The 22,558-nt window shown below is 52.2% G+C and overlaps 1 protein-coding gene across 8 annotated transcripts in view; it reads left to right on the top strand.

Annotated features, from left to right (window-relative positions):
* GTF2IRD1 (GTF2I repeat domain containing 1) overlaps nucleotides 1-22,558 on the top strand; it is a 67,739-nt gene that overhangs the window by 38,861 nt on the left and 6,320 nt on the right. For 4 of the 8 annotated variants that reach the window (XR_005102218.1, XM_037375109.1, XM_037375105.1 and 1 more), the window contains exons 11-23: nucleotides 646-766; nucleotides 5,142-5,179; nucleotides 6,241-6,321; nucleotides 8,083-8,172; nucleotides 8,793-8,855; nucleotides 9,325-9,390; nucleotides 10,599-10,782; nucleotides 11,960-12,018; nucleotides 12,202-12,267; nucleotides 13,115-13,198; nucleotides 14,185-14,368; nucleotides 15,119-15,147; nucleotides 20,613-20,660. Coding sequence is in view for 6 of the 8 variants with exons in the window: in XM_037375109.1 (XP_037231006.1) it covers nucleotides 646-766; nucleotides 5,142-5,179; nucleotides 6,241-6,321; nucleotides 8,083-8,172; nucleotides 8,793-8,855; nucleotides 9,325-9,390; nucleotides 10,599-10,782; nucleotides 11,960-12,018; nucleotides 12,202-12,267; nucleotides 13,115-13,198; nucleotides 14,185-14,368; nucleotides 15,119-15,147; nucleotides 20,613-20,660 (1,113 nt within the window). In the remaining 2 variants the exon portion in view is untranslated. Of the gene's footprint in view, nucleotides 1-645; nucleotides 767-5,141; nucleotides 5,180-6,240; nucleotides 6,322-8,082; nucleotides 8,173-8,792; nucleotides 8,856-9,324; nucleotides 9,391-10,598; nucleotides 10,783-11,959; nucleotides 12,019-12,201; nucleotides 12,268-13,114; nucleotides 13,199-14,184; nucleotides 14,369-15,118; nucleotides 15,148-18,331; nucleotides 18,461-20,612; nucleotides 20,661-22,558 lie in introns of all 8 variants that reach the window. The other 4 variants (XR_005102219.1, XM_037375106.1, XM_037375107.1 and 1 more) reach the window with 4 other exon arrangements.

The raw sequence follows: 22,558 nt of genomic DNA on the forward strand, positions 1-22,558 counted from the left end.
TTTCATCTCCAAGGTCATTGCTGAGGCTTCGTTTCAGCTCCTTCCAGGTTGCTGAGGAACAGGGAAGGGAGAGAGGAGGTTTTTCATGGTGACAGGGTGTTTCTGTCCCTCTCTGTGTTGCTGCAGTAGAGATTTCTCCTGCTGTGTGTGGGGCTGGGAGCTGCGGGATGGGTCTGCCTGCGTCACTGCTGCTCTGGGCTTTGCCAGGCTCCCATCCAGCACAGCACATGCCCTCCCATGGGACAGGGCTCTCCCCACTTTGGGGCTCACTCCTGCAGCACTGGTCCATGGCCCTGGCCCTCCCTGGGTGTCCCAGCCGCAGTCCCCACCTCTCAGCACCCTGTCCTGGCAGCCAGCCCTTTCTGGAGATGCTCCATCCCCAGCAGGGCTTCCCGGCACACACTTAGTTATGCAGAGGTTTAAGCAAGCATCTTGCTATTATTGTAACTTTTATACCTGATTAAATCTGCACCCTTCTTTTTGCAAGCAGGTGACCTGTGAAAACCTTCTCCCCCCCTCCCTGACCTCAGCCCTGGGACTGGGAGGGGAACAAGTGGAGGTGGAAATGCTGCAGCATTGGCATCTCTGGTTGCTAATTCTGGTTTTGCTTTTCCTTCCAAACCTGCCCTGTGCACCCGGTACCAGGAAGCAAATTTACCAAAGATCCAACCAAGGTGGAGCCCTCCAGCCCCCCCGGGGAGATCTCCCCAGAGCCGCACCGCGGGGCTGTGCTGGACCTGGCAGGGACCTCTCAGCCCAACAGCAGGTAAGTGGTGCTCCCGTCCCCAGCCACACCAAAGTGACATCCCTCAGGGGGTTATTTTGGGGGCATTAATGGGCACAGCAAGTTGCTGCACACATCGGCGGGGAAGGATGGGTGCGGGAGGGTGTGGTGGGGGCAGGTCAGTAAGTTGCAGCGTCGGGGAGATGTTGTAATGTGGTGGGAAGGCGAGTGGCTGTAAGGGCATCGCTTTCCTGCCTCCCTAAAATCCCACTGTGATGCTACAGCTAGCCAGCACAGCAGGGGGCCGAGCGCCCCGTCCTTTTGCAAGCCAAAATAGCAAAGTTTGGAATCATTGATTTTGTACAAAACGGATGAAATCGGGGCTGTGCCCAGGCAGGCTGGGATTATCTGCAGGAGCAATCTCCGGTGATAAAGCACGGCCTAGGGATTCACTCTCAGCTGGGACCTAGGGATTCACCCTCAGCTGGCACCGTAACACAACATCCTGCTCGTTATGCGTTACTTGTTTATAAAGCTCACAGGGAGACTAACAGCAGATTAACAGACGGTTTAATAAAGGTGGGGTTATAGAGTTCAGCAGGGCAGGAGGCTTTTTATGAGAGTACCTGTTTCTGGTACAACCATGCCACAAGCTAGACGGTCTGTAACACGCTGGCAGCACCTATGGAGCATGTAGCACTGCTTTCCAACACATGCTGGGAGATCTAGAAGGTTTTTTTCTCTGTCTAGCCCCAGTTTCCTTCATTTTTGCTTCAGCTGGTCAGAAGCAAGAAATACTTAGCCTCGACATTTACGTTTTAAATCCCTTTAATTAAGAGCAGCAGGGCAGTGGTTTATAGTGGTATAACTGGTGATTGTGGGGGAGGTTGTGCTGCAGGGGAAGGAGCCTTTTCCCAGCCATGCTCCCACAGCTGGATCGGTCATGGGTGGGTTGACAAGTGCCCCTCAGCCTCTCCGGCACAAAGCCTCGCTGCCCAGCACCGACACCTCCACCAGTCACAGCTGCGGACCGTGCCATGGGGTCGGTAACTTCTGCGATGGGCAGACGGGGTAACTTGTCTCGTCCGCAGCCTCTGTTGGGTTCCCCTCCTTTCTTGGCTCTTCGATGACATGAACCTGTGACAGGTTTGAGTCTCCTTCTAGTTCTTCCCAGGGCTGCTTCAGGTTTGTCCCCTTGGATGTGGCTGCCACGCGTGCCTAAAGCTGTGCTCGCCCTGGGCAGGGAACCTGCCACGTCGGCAGTGTTGGAGCAGGCAGCCAGCCCAGCGGTGTGCCGAGCACTGAAATCTCGCAGCTTCGGAGGGCAGAGACCTTTCGAGCTGCCCAGTCTGCAGGGCTGGCATTTGTCCCCCGGCCCTCTGGGTATCCCCAGCTTCAAAAGAGGGTTTGGGGGTGTTTTTACCACACCTGGTTGGGGTGGCCCTTGTACAACTTTGCTGCCCCACTGGCTGCGGGACACCAACCGCGTCCCCTCCCAGGTTTCATTTTGCTAAATGGAACAAGCCAAATTCTTCTTGTCCTCTCCTCTGCCAGGAACAGGGTGCCAGGAGCACCCTGTGGGTACTAGTCATGCCCTGTGCCGTGCCATGCCATGGTGAAGTTGCCTGTGCTTCGCAGACACTGTCCCTGCTTCTTTGTGTTGAAGCTCTGCCAAGGAAGGTGACTCCTCAGATGTGTGGCTCCACCATCAATGGTTGCAGGGGAGAAGAGTCAGCCGTGAGCATGAGGAAGGACATTAAGATCATGGGTGGCTGGGTTGGCTTGCCTGGTCCGGGACTCTGTGGCTGATGTCGATTTGCTCCGTGCGTTGGTATTGTACATGGGTTGAAATGGTCAGTGCTCAGCATGCAGGTGCTACCCCCAAAAGACAGCACCCCCAAATGCCATGCTGGTGAAGCAGGGCCACGGCACAGCATGGCTACTGGCCTGCTGTGCCGGAGGAAAGCTGGCAACGGCTTCCTTCGGGAGTCTGTGCTGGAGCGGGGCTGGCTGAGTCACTCTGGCACCTTTCAGCAGCAGCAGGCTCAGTGCACCGGGTGAGTCAGCCCTTTTCAACCATTTAAAACAGGCTGGAGGAATCACACCCCACGAGTGTCTGTTTCTCTTCCTGATGCTGAAGGGACTCTGATGACAACCTCAGCCAGAGATGTCTGTGACGAGAACTCGGCTGGGCTGGGTCCCAGCCTGAGGGGCTTCACTGGTGTTACAGGGAAATAAACTCAAATCTCCGGGATCCTCAGCTAGGGCTTAGCCACAAAACCCTACTTCAGCCATTTTTTGATCTCTGCACCTTGCTGAATCACTCTGTCTCTGGAGGTGTTTGGATCCAGGGAGCAGCAGAGCATCCACTGTGCACTGGATGCCAGGGGAAACGGTGATGCTTCAGATAGCGCTGGCCTCTGAGCATGCTGTGCAGCTGAAACCTGGCCTGAGGCTTCTCATTTTCCCATTTGTTTGTTAATTTTTGCAATTAGGACACTTAATTTTTGCAACAGAAGATCCCACTGTGCAGTTAAATTGGTGTGGCTGGAAACAAGGTGGAAGGATGGGATATTAGGGATGCTGGGCTGGTTTCTGCAAGGCAATAGGTAGATAGCCAGCTGCTGCATGCCCGTGGGAGCATGCCAGCGGGGTGGGAGCTGAGGTTTGCCACTGCAGAGCTCTGAGAGCAGCTGGAGGCTCGTGGTCCCTGTGCAGCCCTCACTGATGCTGCAGTGTCCCTATCTCTCCCGTTGCACTCCAGCTGTGGGCCAGGCAGGGGTTCCATGGAGCAGTAAAACCACTTTAGAAGACGCTATGCGGGAAAAATAAGGGGTTTTAGCGGTGGTTTGTATGCAGCCAGATTCGGATCGCCCTCCCTGTGGTGGTGCTGTGATGTGGACTGCACTGGGCTGGGCTGACCACGTTCCACTGGTGAAAATCTGGCATAACCTGAAGATCACCCTGGGTCCCTTTCGAATTTATCCTAGTTGTGTGTATATACACCTTGTTCCTGATTTACGCTGTCTGCATGCACATTGAATCAGGTCACGGACCCCAAGGTTCATGTGTACCTCTGGGTACAAAGGTGATCGTGAATTGCAGTGGTGGTCCGCAGCTTGCTTTGCCTGCCCTAGGGGTAAGCTTAAATCTCCCAGAATCTCCCAATGCATTGATAACACCAGTCTGCAGGAACATATAGGTGGATATTCAAATCCCACTTTGTTCTTCCTGCAAACAAGGAACCTGTGTTCCCTGGTAGGAGCAAAGTGTTTCCATAGCAGTGGCCCACCCAGGTCAGAGTCCAGTTCCAGGGCAAGAGCAGTGCCAGATACTCCCGGGAGGAGGGCCAGACACTGCAAGGGGTAACGCACTCCTCGGGAAGCCCTTCTCCCAAATCTCCCTAGTGAAGGGTTGAATTTGACATGAAGTGGGAGAGTTTAAAACCCTCCCCAAGACTACTAGGTAGTGTGTACGGTACTTTCTAGACCAGAGATCCTTTTTACCCATGCCACATTTAGGAAGAACATTTCAGGAGTGCTCCTGGCTTCCTTCACATTGTCTGTGGTTTGTTCTGCTGATGCTGCTGAGTGGATTTAGGCAAGTGAGGAGGGCTTTTGAACATCCCCCCTGAGCCACGAGGGATGTGGTGCTGGCTTAGAAGGGTTTTCCTCCCCCATGAAGGACCAGCATCGTGGAGGAGTGTGTTTTCCAGTGCTGTTCCTTGGGTCTCTTCCTGCTGAAGAGCCATGGTGGTTCTTGTTTAAAAAAGAGAGAGATAGAAAGTAAATGCATCCTGAGATAAATGCATCCTGAGAATGCAAAGTAATCCCATTTGGATGCTGAACACCTTGTGTAAATTCCTGAGCATGTGAAGTTAACTGTAGACATGAGTTTGGGATAGTGCCCGGTTTTCAGGGGAGAAAAGCTTTGAGCAGAATAAATATTTACTGAATCAATTGACTTTTTTCCTTTCTCCCTATTTGCTTTAGCTCCATGAGTAACCACATTGTAATGATGCTTTATGCACTGCTGTCTGCTCCAAAGGGCTGGAGTCCACCAGGTTTTGGGCTTAACACCCCTCTCGCTTTCAGGAGCTCTGTGCTGCAGTTACATCCATTGGTGTCCAGGGGCAGGGCTGCAATCAACAATGGTGCAGGAGCAGGGAGGGTTTGGGAGCAGGGCTTATTTGCAGAGAAACCCACAGACCATGGCTTCCCTTGCAGCCACAGACGCTGTGCCGATGCTGGGACTGTGGATGCAGCATCCCCAGGGGACCCCTCTGCATCCCTTGCCTGGCACGCAGGGGAGGGACTGCAACATTTCTCCCTCCTGCTAGGATCAGTCCTGTGCACACTGCTGGGTGCTCTCCCTTTGGTTGCTCCATGACCACTCTTGTCTGCTCTTACCCTTCCAGGTCCGAGAAGTGTAGCGTTTCTGAAAGCTGTGAACCAGGTGAGGAACAGTTCATTTTCTCTTGCCAAATAGTGATATTGGGAGGGGGCACTAGAGAAAGCTCCTGCACAGGGGTGTGTGGCACCAGTTGCCTCGTTGCTCCACAGTACAGTTCTCCAAGGACTTTATGCCCATTTGATAGATGCAGAGATGAGGGGTCTTACCCCGTGGCCCTCCAGCTGGGTTCCAAAAGTGTGTCAATTAAAATAATAAGACTTAAGCATGTGCTTAAATGCAAAGCTAAGGGAAGTCTTCAGTCTCTGAGTTCCCTTCTCCCTGAAAGCCCCATGGTCGGGTCACTGAGAAGTCAGCAGTGTTGGGGTTCTGAGCACCGCAAATGGGAAAGAAATGGTTTTCCCCAGGTTCAGGGGCTTGGACCCATTGAATTGCCACATGGAGCCTCACTGTCCTCCCCGCCCAAGCTGCAAGCTGTGACTCAGCCCCTTGCAGTGAATCAGTCCCACCCTAAGTGAGGACATTCATCTGGAGATGGGAGACAGCTGGGCTAAGCAGCGAGCAGAGCCTCCTCCCAGGGCAGCCCCTGCGAGCCAGCCGGGCCGGCGGGGTTCAAACCAGGCTGGATTTTGCCAGGATTCAGCTGGTCGTGTTCTGCTGTGATGCAGCTGTGGTTGGCCCTCCCAGAGCGCGGGTCTGCAGAGGGGTATGACCCAGGCATGAGTTGGGGAGCAGTAAAAATGCCAGGAGCACCTGCTGCGGATGGTTCCCCCTGCGTCCCCACCAATGCTTGCTGGCGACCCAGTTTGTTTTAAGTGAAGACAGCCAGGAAATGAGCATGTAATGGGGCTGGCGGCCAGTGTGAGGGCACCAACAGCTCCTGCCAGCCAGGCTGTTGGCCGAGGCCATGCTCACGGGTGCCCATCGGGTACCTCCGTGCTGTGGGCTTGATGCCACTGGGCCACTTGGCCAAAGCCTGGGTGCTGCGGGATGCTCAGCTGGCACTGAAGTGGCAGCCGGCCACGATTTCCCTGCCCGCATTGGTGGGCAGACGCAGCATTCCTGGTTCCTGTTGGCAATTGCCTTTTGTTGCCTTTCCCCGGTAGGTACCTCAGGAGAGCTGGGTGGGATCAGGCAGATCAAAATCGAGCCCGACGAGCTGGACATCATCCAGATTACCGTGCCAGGTAGGCGCTGGGGTACCGGCTGTGCGCAGCAGCCCCTGCACAGGCAGGGCTGCCGCATCATCTCAGCATTTTGCTCTGAGAAGAGGCGTTTGCAGGGTATCTCCCAGCACAGAAGGTCCCCCGTGCCTGCACAATGGTCTTCCTTCGGTGAAAGACATTTTAAGGGGCATATTGGGAATGAACTCGTTTCCTGGGGACAGTGGAGGGTGTTTTAGGGCTCTTTGTTGTTTCTCTCTCTCCCTCGTTGCTTTTCTGTCTTGCCTTCCCCCTGGAGAAAGCGAGCCTGGTTTGCTGCTTTCCTTCACACACGGGCTTGGAGGATTTCAGGTATCGAACACGGGATGCTTTTGATGAGGTCCTTAATTTAGAAAAAACAGCTTAATTAGGAAGAGTTCATAAGAACAGGTTTACTATTAAGCAAGTGCTGAAAATGTGTTGGAATTGGTAGCACTGGTGTGTTTCTGCACGTTTCTGCCTGGAGAGGTTGGTGGCGATGGGTGATGATGGAGATGAGTGGTTGGGTGCTTGAGGGGGCAGCTGGGAGAGTCTTTTTCCACTTACCTGACCTGTACAGGGTAGCAAACCATAGGATGAGCCTCAGAGTTTAATGAGTGGATAGTTAGCACTTTGCATTTTCAGTGTGCTTTACAAACATTAATTAATAATGTCACTAGAATGAGGGCAGCAACAGGACTCCCAACGTGCCTGAGGGCGAGCGATGCTGGGGACGGTAGTGACACCCGGCCCTGCCGCACCCCTGCCGCCTCTGTTGCACCCAAATTATAGCAGTCCCCTAAATACAGTGATATCTGGGGAGCGACTTCGGGATTACTATAGAACAGACTTAACCTACGGTTAATGTAGGGGAAGAAGGAACAAGGTACAGTGGTAGATCAAACATTTTAATTTTCAACTTGGCAGCTAACGGAAGAGAAGAAAGCTAATACACGGCAAGCTGGCAGTGCGTGTGAGGAGGAGGAGGAGGTGGAGGAGGAGGAGGTGTTATCACTTCTCTGGTGCCGGGTAGATCATACTTCAAGTCCAGAGTCCACCTTTTCTACCCTTATTTGAAGATCAAGTTCAATCAGGGAGAGCACAGCTGAGGGCGGGGAGGAGGATTAATAGAAGAGAGGTGCTCACCTACAGGGAGAAATTGATGAAATTTGGATTATTTATCCTGCGAGGTGATGATTAAGAAGTGACCTGACTGAAGTATTTAAACTAGCTGAAGGTTTATTTAAAGCTAAGTTTGGATAGCTCTTTGAGGGCATTGGAGAGCCCGGCATTAGGGGAGACAGGTTTAAATGGAGAGGGCATGCAGATTATGGAAGGGAAACCCAAGGAAGTGTGATTTTTGTGGAGGGAAGGCAGCATTAGTGAAAAGGTTTTCCCACAGCGGAGCAGCTAAGTCAAGCAGTGTTAATTTTTTAAGCTGAAATTGAGTGTCTAGATGGAATCAAGCCCAGTAAATAATTTTGAACTCTTTTTGCTCTTCACCTTCCATGCAGGTTAGGAAGAAACATTTGCTCCTTTCCCTTGGGCTTGAGGGGTCAGGTGTGTTTCAGGCATGAGCTCTGGGAGGTCCCAGGGAGGAATAAGGCAGATGCAGCTCCTGGTGTGGGGCTGTGATGTGTGGGGCTCCCAGGAGCGGGGGGCCCTTGGCTCAGCCCTTGCTGATGGGCCAGGACCCTCTGAACCCTCTTTTGGGGACAGTGCCCCCCCAACATCAAAACAAAGCTGCCCATGGGGTTTTGTCTGCAGACCGATCACCCGGTTCAGATGAGATGCACGACCCGGTGCCCACGCACATGGCCTCGGAGGAGTCCAACTACATCCTAGAAACGCCAGCAGGTACCAGAAACGAAGCATCCAGGAGACCGCGCAGGGGCACAGGAGTTTGTGCACATGTCAGAAATGAGTAAATACCATTTATGAGCCAAGGTGATGGAGTTGGCACCCACTTCCAGATTTGTGGCCCCAATCAAGCCAGCTGGGAGCTCCAATAGACAAACCCCAGTGGCTTTTCTGGCACCACCACTCCTTCCCAGCCCCTATCCAGCCCCAGCATGCTGCAAAAAACTATAATAATGGTAAACAAACAAACAAACAAACCAACCAAAAAACCAAACAAACCAAAAAAATGGTTCCTCTGCCCGGCTCACAGCTGGGATTTACCTGGGGGATTGTGGTGGCACTGCAGCTGCGCTCACTCGTGCCGGGCACTGGGTCTTGCCTCTCCTAGGAAGTCCGTGCTGGGGGGTGGGCAGATCTCTCGATGTAAGTGATGGGTTTATTCTGCTTAGGCAGAGCCCCTGGCATGATGCTGCCAGCCCAAGCCTGTGCTGGGACACATGTGCAGAGCTTGGGAAGGGCAGGGGGGACACTTCAGTGACAGCAGGGGACCCAGAGAACTGCTCATGTCTGGTCTGGTTTTGCTGGTGCCAGCTGCTGGTAACCCTCCTCTTCCTCAGCAGGAACAGAAAAGGGGCCCAGCGAGGAGTCACGACATGAAGAAAAGCAGATGGAGGGATCAGGTGAGTGTGCAATGAATTCTGAGCATTGCCCATCATTGCAAGTTCTTCAAAGATGTATTTTGGGTTGGGTTTTGTGGTCTTCTGACATGATTAGCAAAGCATTCAGCCTCCAAAAAGCTCAGCACAGAAGGGCGCTGCCATGTTCCCAGGCTATGTCTTCCCCTCTCTTGCCCAGATTTACATTTTCCCCTATTTTTTTTTTTGCTCCTGGCTGCTGGCACAGCTCTGTGGTGCATCGCTGCCCTTCCTCACTCAGTGACGAGCTTGGAGGCAGCTGCCAGAGGACTGGCACCGATTTGGGAGGCGTAAAGAGCGTGTGGCCGGCTCTGCCGGAGGTCAGGGGCTGCTCACCCGCGCTGCGCACTGCTTGCCCTGCCCCGGAGGCAGCTGGTTTCTCAGAGCATTTCTCTCTTTTTCTTTTTTTTTTTTTTCTTTTTTCTTTTTTTTTCTTTTTTTTTTTTTTTTGCAGATGGTATAGGGGACGTTTTAAGTCATTTGAGGAAACAAGTTGAAATTTTGTTCAACACAAGATACGGTAAGGTAGTCATTAACACATGCTCACCATGCCGAGTGCCGGCCTCTGCCGTGGGGAGCTCCTAATTGCTCAGAAATATCACCTACCATTTCCAAAACAGTAGCTGAGTAAAGGTGCAATCTAATTTGTTCGTTTGCTGTCTGCTGGACTTACAAATGCATCTGAAATCTCCCCGGGCCTTGTTATTGCAGTTCTTCCCTTTGATTTCCTCGATGCCTTTTCATTCGCTGCAGCCCAGGAATTGCCGCCGTGACCTTCAGACTTCCCCTGTGGAGGGAAGGACCAAAGTGGTTCCCCCCATGCCTGGTGTGAAATATCAGAGAGGGTTTTCCACCCGAGGTGGTTGTGGTGTGGCTCAGGAAGGCAGGTGGCACCCTGGCGTCAGGGGCTGGCACTTGGCATGTTCTGCTCACCCCTTTTTTAGAAAGGTTATTTAACCCAGAAAAAAATACAAGTGAGGTCACACATGCCTTTTGAGACCTAGCAGAAAGGTTTTGCCACTGGCAGGACCAGATGTGGCTCTTCCTGGTGGTCTCCAGAAGCTGGGGGCAGAGCTGAGCTGAGGGTCCTGGGCTGGGAGAGCCCATGGTGACCAGGGAAAGAAGGGCCGGGATGCTCTCGGGAGGGTTGGGTGCTGGGGATGCAGGTGGGGTGGCTGGTGGAGTGATGGCCCTTATGCACCCCATGCTTTAGTAGCAGACTGGGAGTCCGGGCCCACGCTCGTGGGGTTTTGTCCTGGTTTTTCACCTCTAGACAAACAGCGCTGCTTGGCATTGGCTCTTCAGTTGCTTTTTGGCAATATTTAGCAGAGCCCAGCTAAATATTGAATTTAGTGGGCTGCACAGACTGGCAGGGCACCCCCAGACACATTCCCTGTCCCCTCATCTAGCAGAGGGATGTCCATGGAGGTATGGATGCAGGGTCCCATTGCCTTGTGGAGAGATGCTTGCAACCTTTATAGGAAGCCCCTTCGATGCGTGCTACCGAAAGGCAGGCTGTGTTAGCGTAGCAAGAGCCAGCTTCGGGTGGCTGCCTGGCTCTATCCCTCATCTCATGTCTGCCAGTGTCAGGGACATCCCCAGCAGGCGCAGAGTGACAACAAACTCTCCAAAAAACCTCTTCAACCCCTCCCGCCAACATATCATATCGCTGCCACTTTGACCCGATGTGGAGGTCCAGCAAACTAATGAGATTCGGTCCCCACGCAGCGAAAGCCATAGGAATATCAGAGCCGGTCAAAGTTCCCTACTCCAAGTTCCTGATGTACCCCGAGGACCTCTTTGTTGTGGGCTTGCCAGAAGGCATTCTGCTGCGGCGCCCCAACTGCTTCGGGATTGCAAAGCTGAAGAAGATCCTGCAAGCGAGCAACAACATCCAGTTTGTCATTAAAAGGTAAGGCTGGTGGAATGGCCATCCCTTGGGAACGATGTTCCTGCTCGGAGCTCCTGCTGCTGTGCAGTGTCCTGGGGAACATCCATCACTTGGTCACCTTCCATAAATGTGCTTGATTAGAAGCAACCAAGGGTTGTTGCCTTGTTGGAACTATCCCTGGGGGGCAGTGGTGGTGGTGTCACCTTTCCCTTGATGTCATTTGGGTTTTTAACCCACTTTTCCAAAGGTTTGGCCACAGGAGCAGGGAGCACCCAAGGGTGGCTGAAGGAGCCAGAGCCTTTAACTTTCAGGGTGCCCAGGTGTGGGGCTAGGAGAGGGGCTGGTTGCTCCAGAGGGTTTTCCTATGGAAGCAGCTCCAGCTGAGGTCCAGACATGCACATGGGATGCTGCAGGCATCAGGGAAGATGCTGTCCTTGCGCTGGGGAACAGGGGGTATCACAGGAGCCTGGGGGGCTGTGCAAAGCCATGACCAATGTAGTGCAACACCATTGCCCTAGAAGAGGGAATGAAACCAGCAGAGATGGATTTTATAAAACGTCTTTAGGTATTTTGAGGGGTTTCTCACCCAAATGCTGACTCAGCCTGCCTTGCAGAGAGGGAGCTGATGCAACCAGCACAGTGGGTGGCTGAAACAGAAAATAAACGTTTGGAGTGTGGCATTTTGTGGCATCAGACCAGCAGCTCCCAGGCCAGCCTGACCACACTTTGGGATGTTTCCTATCCTCATCCCAGACCCATTTCTGTGTGACACAGCTTCAGTGCAGCTCGTAATGAGCCCTGCTATCGTCTCGCTGCTCGGTTTTAGCATTAGATATTCAAGTGACAATTTTGGGGGCCAACTGCATGTTGAAAGTTGCTGTGCACAGCTTCTCCCATCCCTGAGAAACGTGCAGGACCATGTCTCCTAAAAGTCTGTAGCGGCTGACTTAAGCTGCTAAGCCATCACCAGCTTAATCTCATCCCGAGGAGCATCACATTGGCTCACTAAAGAGTCTGTCGGCATGAAAATTACATCCAAAGTTCCCCCACTGCATTGCAGGAGCTTTAAAATTGTGTTAGCTGGACACGATTAGTGGTTTGTGGCAGTAGGAGCATCTTCTAGGGGATGCTGGAGCCGCGGGGTGTCTCCGGCCAGGGAGCTCACTGACGGTGCCCTCTGTTTCTCACTGTTTTCCAGACCGGAGCTGCTGGCGGAGGGTGTAAAGGAGCCGACGTCGGACAGCCCGGCAGCCAAAGGTAGGCTGCGAGATGCCCGGCAGCCGGGCCATTAAGGACTAGGTAGGAGAGGAGTGAGAGTGTTTTCCTACAGTGTGTCTCTTGCCTTCCCTCCCCACCTCATTTTTTGGCTGGAAACCCCCTCCCGTGCATCCCCCTTGGCGACGCCATGAATCCTAATTCCTCTTCTGTCCCCTGTCCCAGCCACCGGTGAGAGGGACTCGAGCGAGGTGCTGCTGGAGGACACTGTGAAGAGACAGGGCTTTCAAGGTGAGGGTCTGGGGGGGCTGAGGCAGAGCCCCTGGCCCCTGGCGGGGGCTGTGCAGAGCAAACAGGCGTGGGGAGGGAGCAGCCGTGGGGTAACGGGGCTCAGGGATGGCAGAGGAGCAAGGCAAGGCAAGGATGGGAGAGGAGAAGGGAGGAGGAGGTGGGGTGAGAGGATGGAAAGGATGGGCAGCCAGAAGGCAAGACGCACAGCCGGGGCAGGCGGTCCCGTAGATCCAAGGAAGAGGCTCGAAGTGCTCTGGATGGTGCCCTAATTAACCAGCTTTGCTTATCTCACCGTCTGACCTTGTGAGATGCATAATTAAGTCTTCCAAGCCTTAGGGTTTGCCTTTTCTGGGGCTTTTTCCACCTGGGTGATGTTTGTATAAACGCTGCTCCCATCCGGCGTGCAGCGGCAGCTGGTGTGGTGGCTCCGCTGGGGGAAGGACCTGCGGTGAGAAGCCCCTGGGCTGGGGGGGCAAGTGCTGCCCTGCTTGAGCATCCCCTTTCCTCGGGCCATGGGGGCCTGCGAGGGTGTGCAGGGAGGGACAGAAGCTTTTCAAAGGCTTTGGCTTTTCAGAGAGGCTTTGGAGCGCATTTTATGTTAACGCTAGTAATTATCGCAACTGAATCTTCGATTTCATGCGGCTTTTATTCTTAGCAAACAGGCGGGGGAAAAAAACAACCATATTTCTGTTTAGATTATTTTTAAGGACTTTGAATGGCCCACTCCAGAGATTAGCTAATTGCAAGATAAGGACTTTCCTATAATTAGAAAATGGCATTACTTAAAAGTCACAGAGTGCCTTTTAATTTACCAGCAGAAGTCCATAATTGTTTCTTTATTTTACAGAAAATTATGATGCCAGGCTTTCCAGAATAGACATCGCTAACACGCTGCGGGAGCAAGTCCAGGACCTGTTCAATAAGAAATACGGTGAGAAACCGGGGGGCAGTTGGGTTTATTCTCCCCTTACCTCCTCCTAACTTTTTGCTCCCTATCCCTCTCCTCCCAATCCCTCCTTGCCAGATGCCTCTTGGAACGGCTGGCACCTCGGAGGGCCAGGGAGGGAGGGAATGGGAACAGCGGCTCTGGGAGCTGGTGCTCTTTGCCGCAGGCACTTGCTGCTTAGGCAGCTCCCAGGCAGCACAGGGAAGCCCCTGATGGAGAGCGTGCTGCAGCCCTCCCCGCTGCAGTCCTTCACCGCCTGCTCTCTCTGGCCACGGTTTGGTTTTTCTTTCCCCCCCCCCTTTCCATGAAGAACAGCATTGGTAAATTCATTAATGGAGAATTGCGGAGCTGTGGGAGCGTGGGGGGTGGTGGGAGGTGGGGAAGGGAATAAGGAGGGGTCATAGCAAGCACTCGCAGGAGAGTTGGGAGACAGTGGATGCTGCTTCTCCTGTCCTCAGGGCACCTACTGGGGCTCTGCAGAGCACTCCCACAGCCTGCCTGCCCTAGTCTCTTGTTCTTTGTTGAGCGAGGCAAGGAAATGCCGTTATCCCCGTTTTCCAGGCAGGGGTAAGACTTGTGCAGGTTCCCATGTACCTGCAAGAGCAATTACTGCAAGGAAATATGAGGCCTTGATCTTGCAGCCAGACCTCAGAGAAGGAACATGCAGCTCCAAATAATGTCCCAAAGCAAACAGCAGCAGCTTTCCATCCCTCCCACTGCAGTGCCTGGGCATCATCACACAGGACGGCGCCTCTCCTTGCCCCCCCCAGCTCTGTGGCATGCATGTGACTCCGCTCCCATCATGGAGGCAGCTCGAAAATGCTGGTCCTTGATCTAACGCTTGACGTGGTACCTTGAGCAGCCTGCTCACGCTGTGCCATGCTTTGGCGGGGCCGGAGATGGAGCCAGAGCCGTGGTAGAAATGGCAGCTTGCACACTTACTGCTCACTTACCACTCACTTCTCTCCCAGGTGAGGCCTTGGGGATTAAATACCCTGTGCAAGTGCCATACAAGCGGATCAAGAGCAATCCGGGGTCAGTGATTATAGAGGGGCTGCCCCCCGGGATCCCCTTTAGGAAGCCGTGCACCTTCGGCTCACAGAACCTGGAGAGGATCTTGGCCGTTGCTGATAAAATCAAGTTCACCGTGACGAGGTATGTGTCAGCCACCCCACCAGGAGCAGGAGAGGAAGGAGCTGACCTAAATGCATCCCCAGCTCTGCCAGCCCCCTTGAGGCAGGGCTGTAAATACTATATATGCCCCCGTCCTCCAAGACAGCAATTAAGGTGGCAGCTAACAACTGGACAGAAAGGAGGGGACCATAAAATAGAAGCTCCTGCTCTTTCCTTCTGTCTGCTGCCCAGGGAGGCAGTGGGGAAGGCACTGACAGGAGAAAATGGTGCTCAGCGCGATGGATGCACAGGCAGAATAATCCCAGCCCCTTTACTGGGAGACTTGAGATAGGAGAAGCGTTTCTTGGTTTATTGCTGGTGCAAGGCAGCGCTCGGGGTCCCGCAGCACCTGGAGAGGTGCCAGGCACTGCCCGACCATGCCAGGGTCCTGTGGGTTTTGCAGCCGAAGGGGATGGACACAAGTGGGAGGGAAAAAGCACTTTATCAGTGTATTGCTGTAAAGTGAGAAAGGGAAAAAACTGGCTTTAAGAGTGGCTCCACCAGCTCTGGCTGAGCCATGCTGCCTGTCTCCGTACTAACGGGGCACATGCTGCTCCGAGCGGGACTGTGGGGAGCCCATCCCCACAGAGCTCCTGCCGGTCCCGCAGAAGCTGTGCCACAGCCTGCAAAGGACGGGCTGATCCCTGGGCTGCCGGAGGATGCTCAGTCCAGGCATGCTGGCTTCCCAGTGGCGTTCCATTTTAAATCTCCCGTTTTCCTTATTTTTCACAGGCCTTTTCAAGGACTCATCCCCAAACCCGGTAAGAGATGATGCCTTTTTGCCTTAGCAATACATTGGCCAAGTGTTTAGTGGTGGTCTGGGAGTTTTAAGCTGTGGATGGCAAGCGATAATTTTATCAGCTGGAGGAAAGTTGCCCCTGACCTCGCTTTCCTGGGCTTCTCACTTTGGTTTTGTTGTTTGGTGCATTTGCTGACATTCCCCTGCCCGAGACAGCTGGCCTCAGCATCACCCATCAGTGCTGCTGCAGTTGCCTTGTAATGACAGCATTTTTCAAGAGCTAATCTAGGGCAGGGATCTGTGTTCTGTAGTTAAGAAAGCACCCACTTTCTTAAGCGTTTTCTTAAAATAAGTGTGTATTGCACTGAGCTGGCAGGTTTGATGGCAAGGGAGGGTCAAGGGAAGGGGGTAATTAACCACAGGGTGCGCATGGGGCTGCAGCAGCGCGGCAGTGAAAGCCCTCTCTGGCTCATGGTGGATAGTCCCACATGCAGATACACCAGAGGAGACATAGGGGAGGGCAGGACGGGGTGTCCAGGGTGCGTGTCATACCCACTTGCAGAAATCATCATCCCGGAGCTGCGTCTTTCCCTGTGGACTGCTGCGGTAGCTCTGTCTCTCGCTTCTAGGCTGACCAGAAAAGAGAGCTGCCGTCAGAAACGTGGTAAAAACCTGTCTTGGTTTTAAATGTCTGTAATTACAACTGTTGGAAGAGCACAGATGGGTGCAAAAAACATTGTCGTCTTTATTGATGGCTTCCCATTTCCTTGGCCAGCCTCCATGGGGATGGCACAATTTAGGGAAGACAAATATAACGGAGAGGAAAACATTTATATGCCCTTATTGGGAACAGCAAAAAGGTGTTAGATGCCTGAGAGGGCTCCAACAAAAGGCAAGCTGTCTGGAAATTCAGTCCAGGGCATCGCCTGTGTGTCAGCCCTCTGTATCCCTGTGCATGGCCCAGCCCAGATGATGGGGAGGTCCCCCGAGACCTCCACGGACCTCGGCAGTAGACTTCCAATCTTTTGGTCCTAAGCAGCAACGTGCTGGCTCACATCAGCTGGACCTTAAACAAGCCCTCGGTGAAATGCAAGTTTTGCAGAACTCTGGTTTTCCATGGAATTACGTGGCTGTAACGCCGGCGTGAGCCGAGGATGTATCCACTCCTCCAGCCGCATCTTGTCTTCCCATTCCTCTGCTGTAATCGGTATAATTATGTTAAGAGACGCTGATCTGACACAAATCACACCATTAACAAAGGAGCATATCAGAAGACAAATACTTCAACCTGCCAGCTGGCTGGGAAATGCAGCCTGATAAATAGAGATGTAGAGGAAATCGATTTTCTTTTCGATGCACAACATTTTTTTTTCCTCCTTCTCCAGCTGAACGCTCCCACCAGGAGCTGGCCCATACTAGCACAAACACAAAGACATATTTTATTCTGTGTATTGTGATACCCGATGGGCTGGGGAGGAGGTCGCAGCATCCCTGCCAGGCTCAGTGCTTCGCACCCTCTCCTCCCACAGGGGTTTTAAATAAGAGCAGTTGCAGGTGAGGGGGTTTTCTTACTTGACTGCTCAATTTGTTATAGACTCTTTCATATATTTGCTAGAACTTCAGAGACAATTCCAGGACTTATAATGATTTTCTAGTAGTCAGACTACCACTGGAATGTCTCCTTGAGAAAAAAGCTTGTATTTTGCCCCCCAAAAATCCCCATTGACAGCAATTAACCTCTCATCTGCTTTTCCACCCCATTACACTGAAGTGGATGGTGGCAACACAGTGCCTTGGCTTTGATCACTTTTCATCTGCCTTAACAAAATTAATGATTTCCAACTAGCCATAGATCGTTAAAAATTTAAATTTAAGAGTGTTCTTTTTACCTCAATCTTGTGTAGTAAAGTCCTGCCATGTAAAATGAAGAGGAGCAGCAGAAGTGCGTGCTTGGCATTGAAACAAAATCAATGAAAATCACTTATTTCACAGAAGAGCGTTAAAATGAAAGCAATAGTTACTCCCAAGCAGGATGGCACTGCAAAAGTGTCTAAAAGCTGGAAAGCTCAGGAGGCGACTGTATAAATATAAGGGAAGTTATGGGTTTTGTGGATTATTTTGGCAAAAATGTACATGAAAAGTACACGTTTTAAGGGAAAAGGGAAGTTTAATATATTTAAAAAAAAACCAAAACAACCTTTGGGGTAATTTTAGTTGCCTTTAGGTTACATTACAGAGTTTAATTTGCTTTAAACAAGTCATGCACCTCTTGCATTGCAAAGAGCATCCTCAATACCTGCAGGACTGTGGAGGACCGGCTTCCTTATCTCCCTCTTTGGGGACACCCATTTTTCAAGTGTGACAGAAACAGATAAAAGGATTCACTGTAATCTCAGCACCTCGCACACTTTTTTCTCAAGATAATCTGTAATTTCTCTGTTGAGATGGTATCTCCCCTGTAATGGGTCGCAGTGCGGGGGCTGAGGCTGCCGGCACAGAGGCGGCTGGGGGTGCGCACCTGCAGAGATGCTGTTTGCAGAAAGAGGTGGGTTTTGGGGTGAAATGAGGCTGATTTGGGGGAAAATAAAGCCGGTGTGCTCCCCAGTGCTCAGAGAAGGTCAGTGGCTGCAACTCCCTTCTGCAGTGCAGATCTGCAGCCTCTCAGAGGTGGGATGATGGCAGCGCTTTCCCCACCTCTGGGGGCTTTAACCCAGGAGCACAGCCTTCCTGGCAGCCACAGATTTTCCTTTTGATTTCCAGTTTCTTGTCTCCCCACCGTTGGTCTCTGCTCTGTGAAAAAGACCTTCAAAACCCCTTTTTGAAAGCAGAATGTTCTTTCGGCATTAAAACAGAAGTGGGTGAGCAGGGGTGAAGCTTGAGCACTATAAACGCAGCACTTATCCTTTCTTTTCTTCTTTCCTGAGGCACTGAGATACAAAACAGGCTTAATTTGAGCCTTTGAAAAAAAAATATCAAGCATAAGTAATCTAGCACACACACACACAAAAATCTTTCTGTATGTTAATTTTTATGTGCTCTGATTGAAAATGTACACCAGCTCCATCTGTCCTATTCCCCAAGCTCCCTACCACCCTGATAGATTATTTCCCATACTCCAATTAATAAAGTAGGGCAGGCAGTGTTCTTTAATTAAAAAACCCACACATCCAGGCATCCTTTTTATATTTTTTTTTTTTAATCACAAGAGCACAATCCTCCTCAAGACTTTGATGAGATGTGCCTCGCGTTGGAAACTCCCAGCAAGAAAAAAAGAAAAGAGGAAAGCGCTCGATGGGGCAGTGATGGGAGCTGAGCGCATCTTGCTCTATCACCAGGTTGCTTTTCGAGGTCCATGCCCCTCTCCCTTCACCCCCCAGCCCCGACGTTTAACCCCCGTGGGAGCAGCCGGGTTATTTATCCTTCTGATCCACCTTCCTGTTACCTGGGGTGAATTATTTTTTAGTGTTCAGCCGGTCAGTGTTTCTAGTCTGAAGGTGAAAAATTGAAGCAGGTAGTCTGAACAGCTGTGGAGCTTCAAAGCCTGTTTATAAGCATCTCTGCGATTCCAATCACCTTTTTTTCCACCTGTTTTCTGTCTCCTTTTCCTTTTTGCCTGTGTGTGTGACATCCTTGTGGCAATGAGAAGGCACCGCCATTGCCCGGCTCATCCCAGCCCTTGTGTTTGCTTTGTTTTTGCCTCCCTCCCACTCCCGGCCAGCCTTATATTCTGCCGTGTCCTTCAGAGACCCTAAAAGCCCCATTTTTCAGGGTGCTCATCGCATGGCAGGATGGGTGCAGCTCCATCCCGGCTGTGGTCTGGCATTTAGGGATGTGCTCCGTGACTGTGAGCCTGGTGGGATGCCTCCCATGGTTAAAACTGAGCAGCACATGTGGGTTACCAGGACAAGAAATTTTAATTATCTTTCTTAATCAGCATGATTTCATAACAGCATTTTGAAATCTTCACCTGAAAGCCTGCAAATGCCTTTGAGTTGCCGCCAACCAAATGAAATGCCATGCTACCCTTCCCAAACTCTTTCTGATTCATTTTGGAAAGCTGCAGCTGCATGCTTCTCTTCCTTGCTGCCTGCCCGTGCTCCTGCCTGCCTGCAGTCTGCCTGCGCTCCTGCCCATGCTCCTGCCTGCATTCCTCCTTGGTGGGAGCTATGCCAGGACCTTGTTCCCTCTTGGCTTGGACCCTAGCTTGGCTTTCCTGACGCCGCCGTGACCCATCTACATCTCTTCCCCTTTTGCACTGCGTGTTTGCCGAAACATTGTGCGTGGTAGGCGCTGCCCATGGGGTGCCCACACGGGCAGGATGTCACCCAGCGCTTTGGGGCGGCAGGCGACACGCAGCTCCCTGTATTTTCCAGCTGGGTCCTGCTGCGTGGCAGTGAGCGGCGGTGCTGCAGCCACCAGCTGCTGACAGCAGGATTTGTCCGCCTGCAGCCCAGGTGGTGCAGGGTTCAGCTCAGCACCCCGGCTCACCGTGATCTGCACCCAGACGCTGGCGCTTGCAGCTGCCCTGCCTAAAACCTTGGTTTTTGGTTCCTTTGGTGCCACTGAAGTGCCGGGCTCTCCCCGCGCTGGCAGTTGACAGAGCTCTGCGCTGCAGCGGCTGCTTTCCTGAGCCTGCTGGAAATGACTGATACATATTTTGAGCTACTTTGGATCGCTTATGTCTCTGCTCAGCAAAGCCAGACACACGCCCCTGCTCTCTCCCCCAGCCCCTCCAGTTTGCCCGTGCCAACATGTGCAGTTTGCTCCCCTTCCTTGCCCCTTCCTTGCCCCGGTGCTGTGACCCCGTCCTCCCTACTGGCTCTCCCCACGGCTGCCGGCTTCAGTGTGATGAGCCGCTTCATTCTTTTGCCCATCATGCAAATCCTGCCCCTAGCCCCGTCCCTGCTGCTTTTGCCCAGGAAATTTATTTCATTTTGATACCGCTCGTCACTTTGGAGTCAGCGGCGAACACCAGCCTCTCCTTAGGGATCTCTTTTTCTCCCATTTTCCTCTGTTGCTGCAAAACTGACACAGTTTCCCCGTTTGCTTTTCATCTGCTTTAACCTCAGATATTTTTTTTCCTCCTCTGGTGCCGGCGTGACCATGCAGCACAACCACTGCTGCTTTGGCACCTGCTGTAAATGCTGCAGTTCGGCCGCATGGACCTTGAGCTGCTGAGGAGTGCAGTGTAGCTCGAGGGATGCTCGTGGGCTCAAGCCCATCCCAAAACAGGTCCCTGGTGCGCGGTGGAGAGCCCAGCCCGCCCGCCCAGCTCACTGGGCAGTTATTTAGCTACTGAAAGCATCTCTGTGTCAAGGGGCCTTGGGACCGGAGGAATTTTAAGCTGCTAGGGACAGTGTCATCCTGGGTTTTGCTTTTGTTTGTGACTGAGAAAGAAACCAAGCTGCAGCACTCATGGCTCTCTTTTTCTTTCTCTCTCTCCTTTTTTTTTTTTTTTTTTTTTTATTCTTTTAACTTGCGCTGTAGCCCCTAGACGGATAACATCACTGGAAAAAGCCTACGCTGCCTTGAATGGTACGTAGCTCAGTTGATGCATCGTAGATGGTAGCAGACAAGAAATGCACTTGTGTTTTAATATGGGAATGAAAATGTCTTAAACCCCCAAATTTCAGGTATTGTTTTTTCCTCTCTGCTCTGTTTCCCTGTGATACTGAGAACTGAATGATGCAGGATGTGTTTAACAGTATTTTATTGTTATTAATCCTCTCTGCATTTCTAAGCACCGTTGCTGCAGTCCCTGGGCATCGGTGCCGGTTCCGCTCCAGACAAACCAACCTGCCGCGTTATCCTCAGCTCATCCATGTGTCCGAGCAATTCATTTGTTCAAAAATCCGCTTGCCATTCACAAGAAATGCTCACACAGACGGGGTCTGGGGTTTTCTTGCTTTGCTTTAACGCATACTCCGCGCCAGGATCGGTGTGCAGTCACGTAGGCTCCAGGATTTAACATATATACTAACGTACAGGAGTAAAGAAGAACTCGCCTGGCTGTGTCTGTGCTAGGGCACGGTGTGTCTCCGGCAGATCCAGCCTTAGTTCCATCCGCTGGGATTCTGGCCATGTGTCTAGATGTTAATTGCCTGCTCCCACAAGTTTATAGCTCCGCTTTGAAAACATGCATATGCTGAGCTAAGTCTAACTGTACTTCACCCTGAGTTGCTGTGGAACAGCCTCAGCGAAGTCAGAGGGTTGGTTCCAGATTTTCACGGGGGTGTAACTGAATTGCACCCATTGAAGCTGGAAGCAGGGAAGGGGTATGGATTTATCCTCTGCAGATTCAGGGCCAGACCCTGGCCGCTGTAAGCAGCCCACCCTGGCTGGGTGATTCTTTGGCACTGGATCACCTGCAGGAGGGACCTCAGCCCCTTTCCCAGTGGGATGTGTTGGGCAGTGGCTGTTTTCCTGATGGAATGGGCTTCACGCCGGGGGTCCGGCTAACGGGAGGTTGTCCCTCTGAGCACGGCGGATGGGTGGAGGACGTGCATTGCCTGGCGCAGCACCCCGGGGTGCTGGCAGCAGCACGGGGAGCTGGAAGGCTGCACCGGGGACCCTGTCCAGCTGTGCCACAGCTTCACCGCCAAGATCAGGGCTCTGCACGTGCCGTCACAGACACAGACAGAGCCCATCTTTATCCGTGGGATACCTTGGATTTGGGTTTGTGGTGGTTTTTTGAAGTCAGTAGAACAGGCGGTGTTCTGGATCCTGTTGTCCCACAGCAGGCACCTAAACCCCATTTTTAATAACTTGTAAATTTGGTGTTTCTGAAAGAAATGCCGAGCTCTGACGAGTCCTATTGGAAAAGAGCAAATGGTGCTTTAAAAATGTGACCACTTGTACGTAAGTGCCTGTGGAGTGCAGGGGTCCTTGCTTCAGGCAAGTAGGACTGGGAAGAAAGTAAGTCAATCAATGGGCTACTTTTTTTAATTTGGAAAAAAAAAAAAAAGATAACACAGAGCTGAAGCCAGCAGCATGCATAAACCTGCTTTATGGGAAGAACTTAGCACATCCCAGGGGTGCCAGTGGCTTCCTTGAGTTGATTATTTCCGAAACCGAAATGGATAAAGTCAAAGGTAGCTGGAGAACTTTCTCGCCCGGAGCTGGCTAGGGATGGAGGAGCAAGTCCCTGGGAAGCGGCACCACCAGCCGGAGCCTCCTCTCTGGCTTCTCTGTTATGCATGCTCAGTTCCAGGTTTTTCATGTCATTTATTTGTGTCCTTGGATAGGAATTTGGGAGTCCTGCCCACCACAAGGTGGAAAAAACCCCCCTTGGGATCTTGTTTCTTGCACTCGGGTTGCTCGGGGCATGAGCGGAAAGGAAAGAGCTGCTGCATTTTTCAGTCCCAGAGAATTAAATGAGTGAGAACACTGAAATTTGGTGTTTCTTTGTCTGCTACCATCTACACATCCATACG

This window comes from Falco rusticolus, chromosome 1 (assembly GCF_015220075.1).
Source record: "Falco rusticolus isolate bFalRus1 chromosome 1, bFalRus1.pri, whole genome shotgun sequence".
Classification (NCBI taxonomy): domain Eukaryota; kingdom Metazoa; phylum Chordata; class Aves; order Falconiformes; family Falconidae; genus Falco; species Falco rusticolus.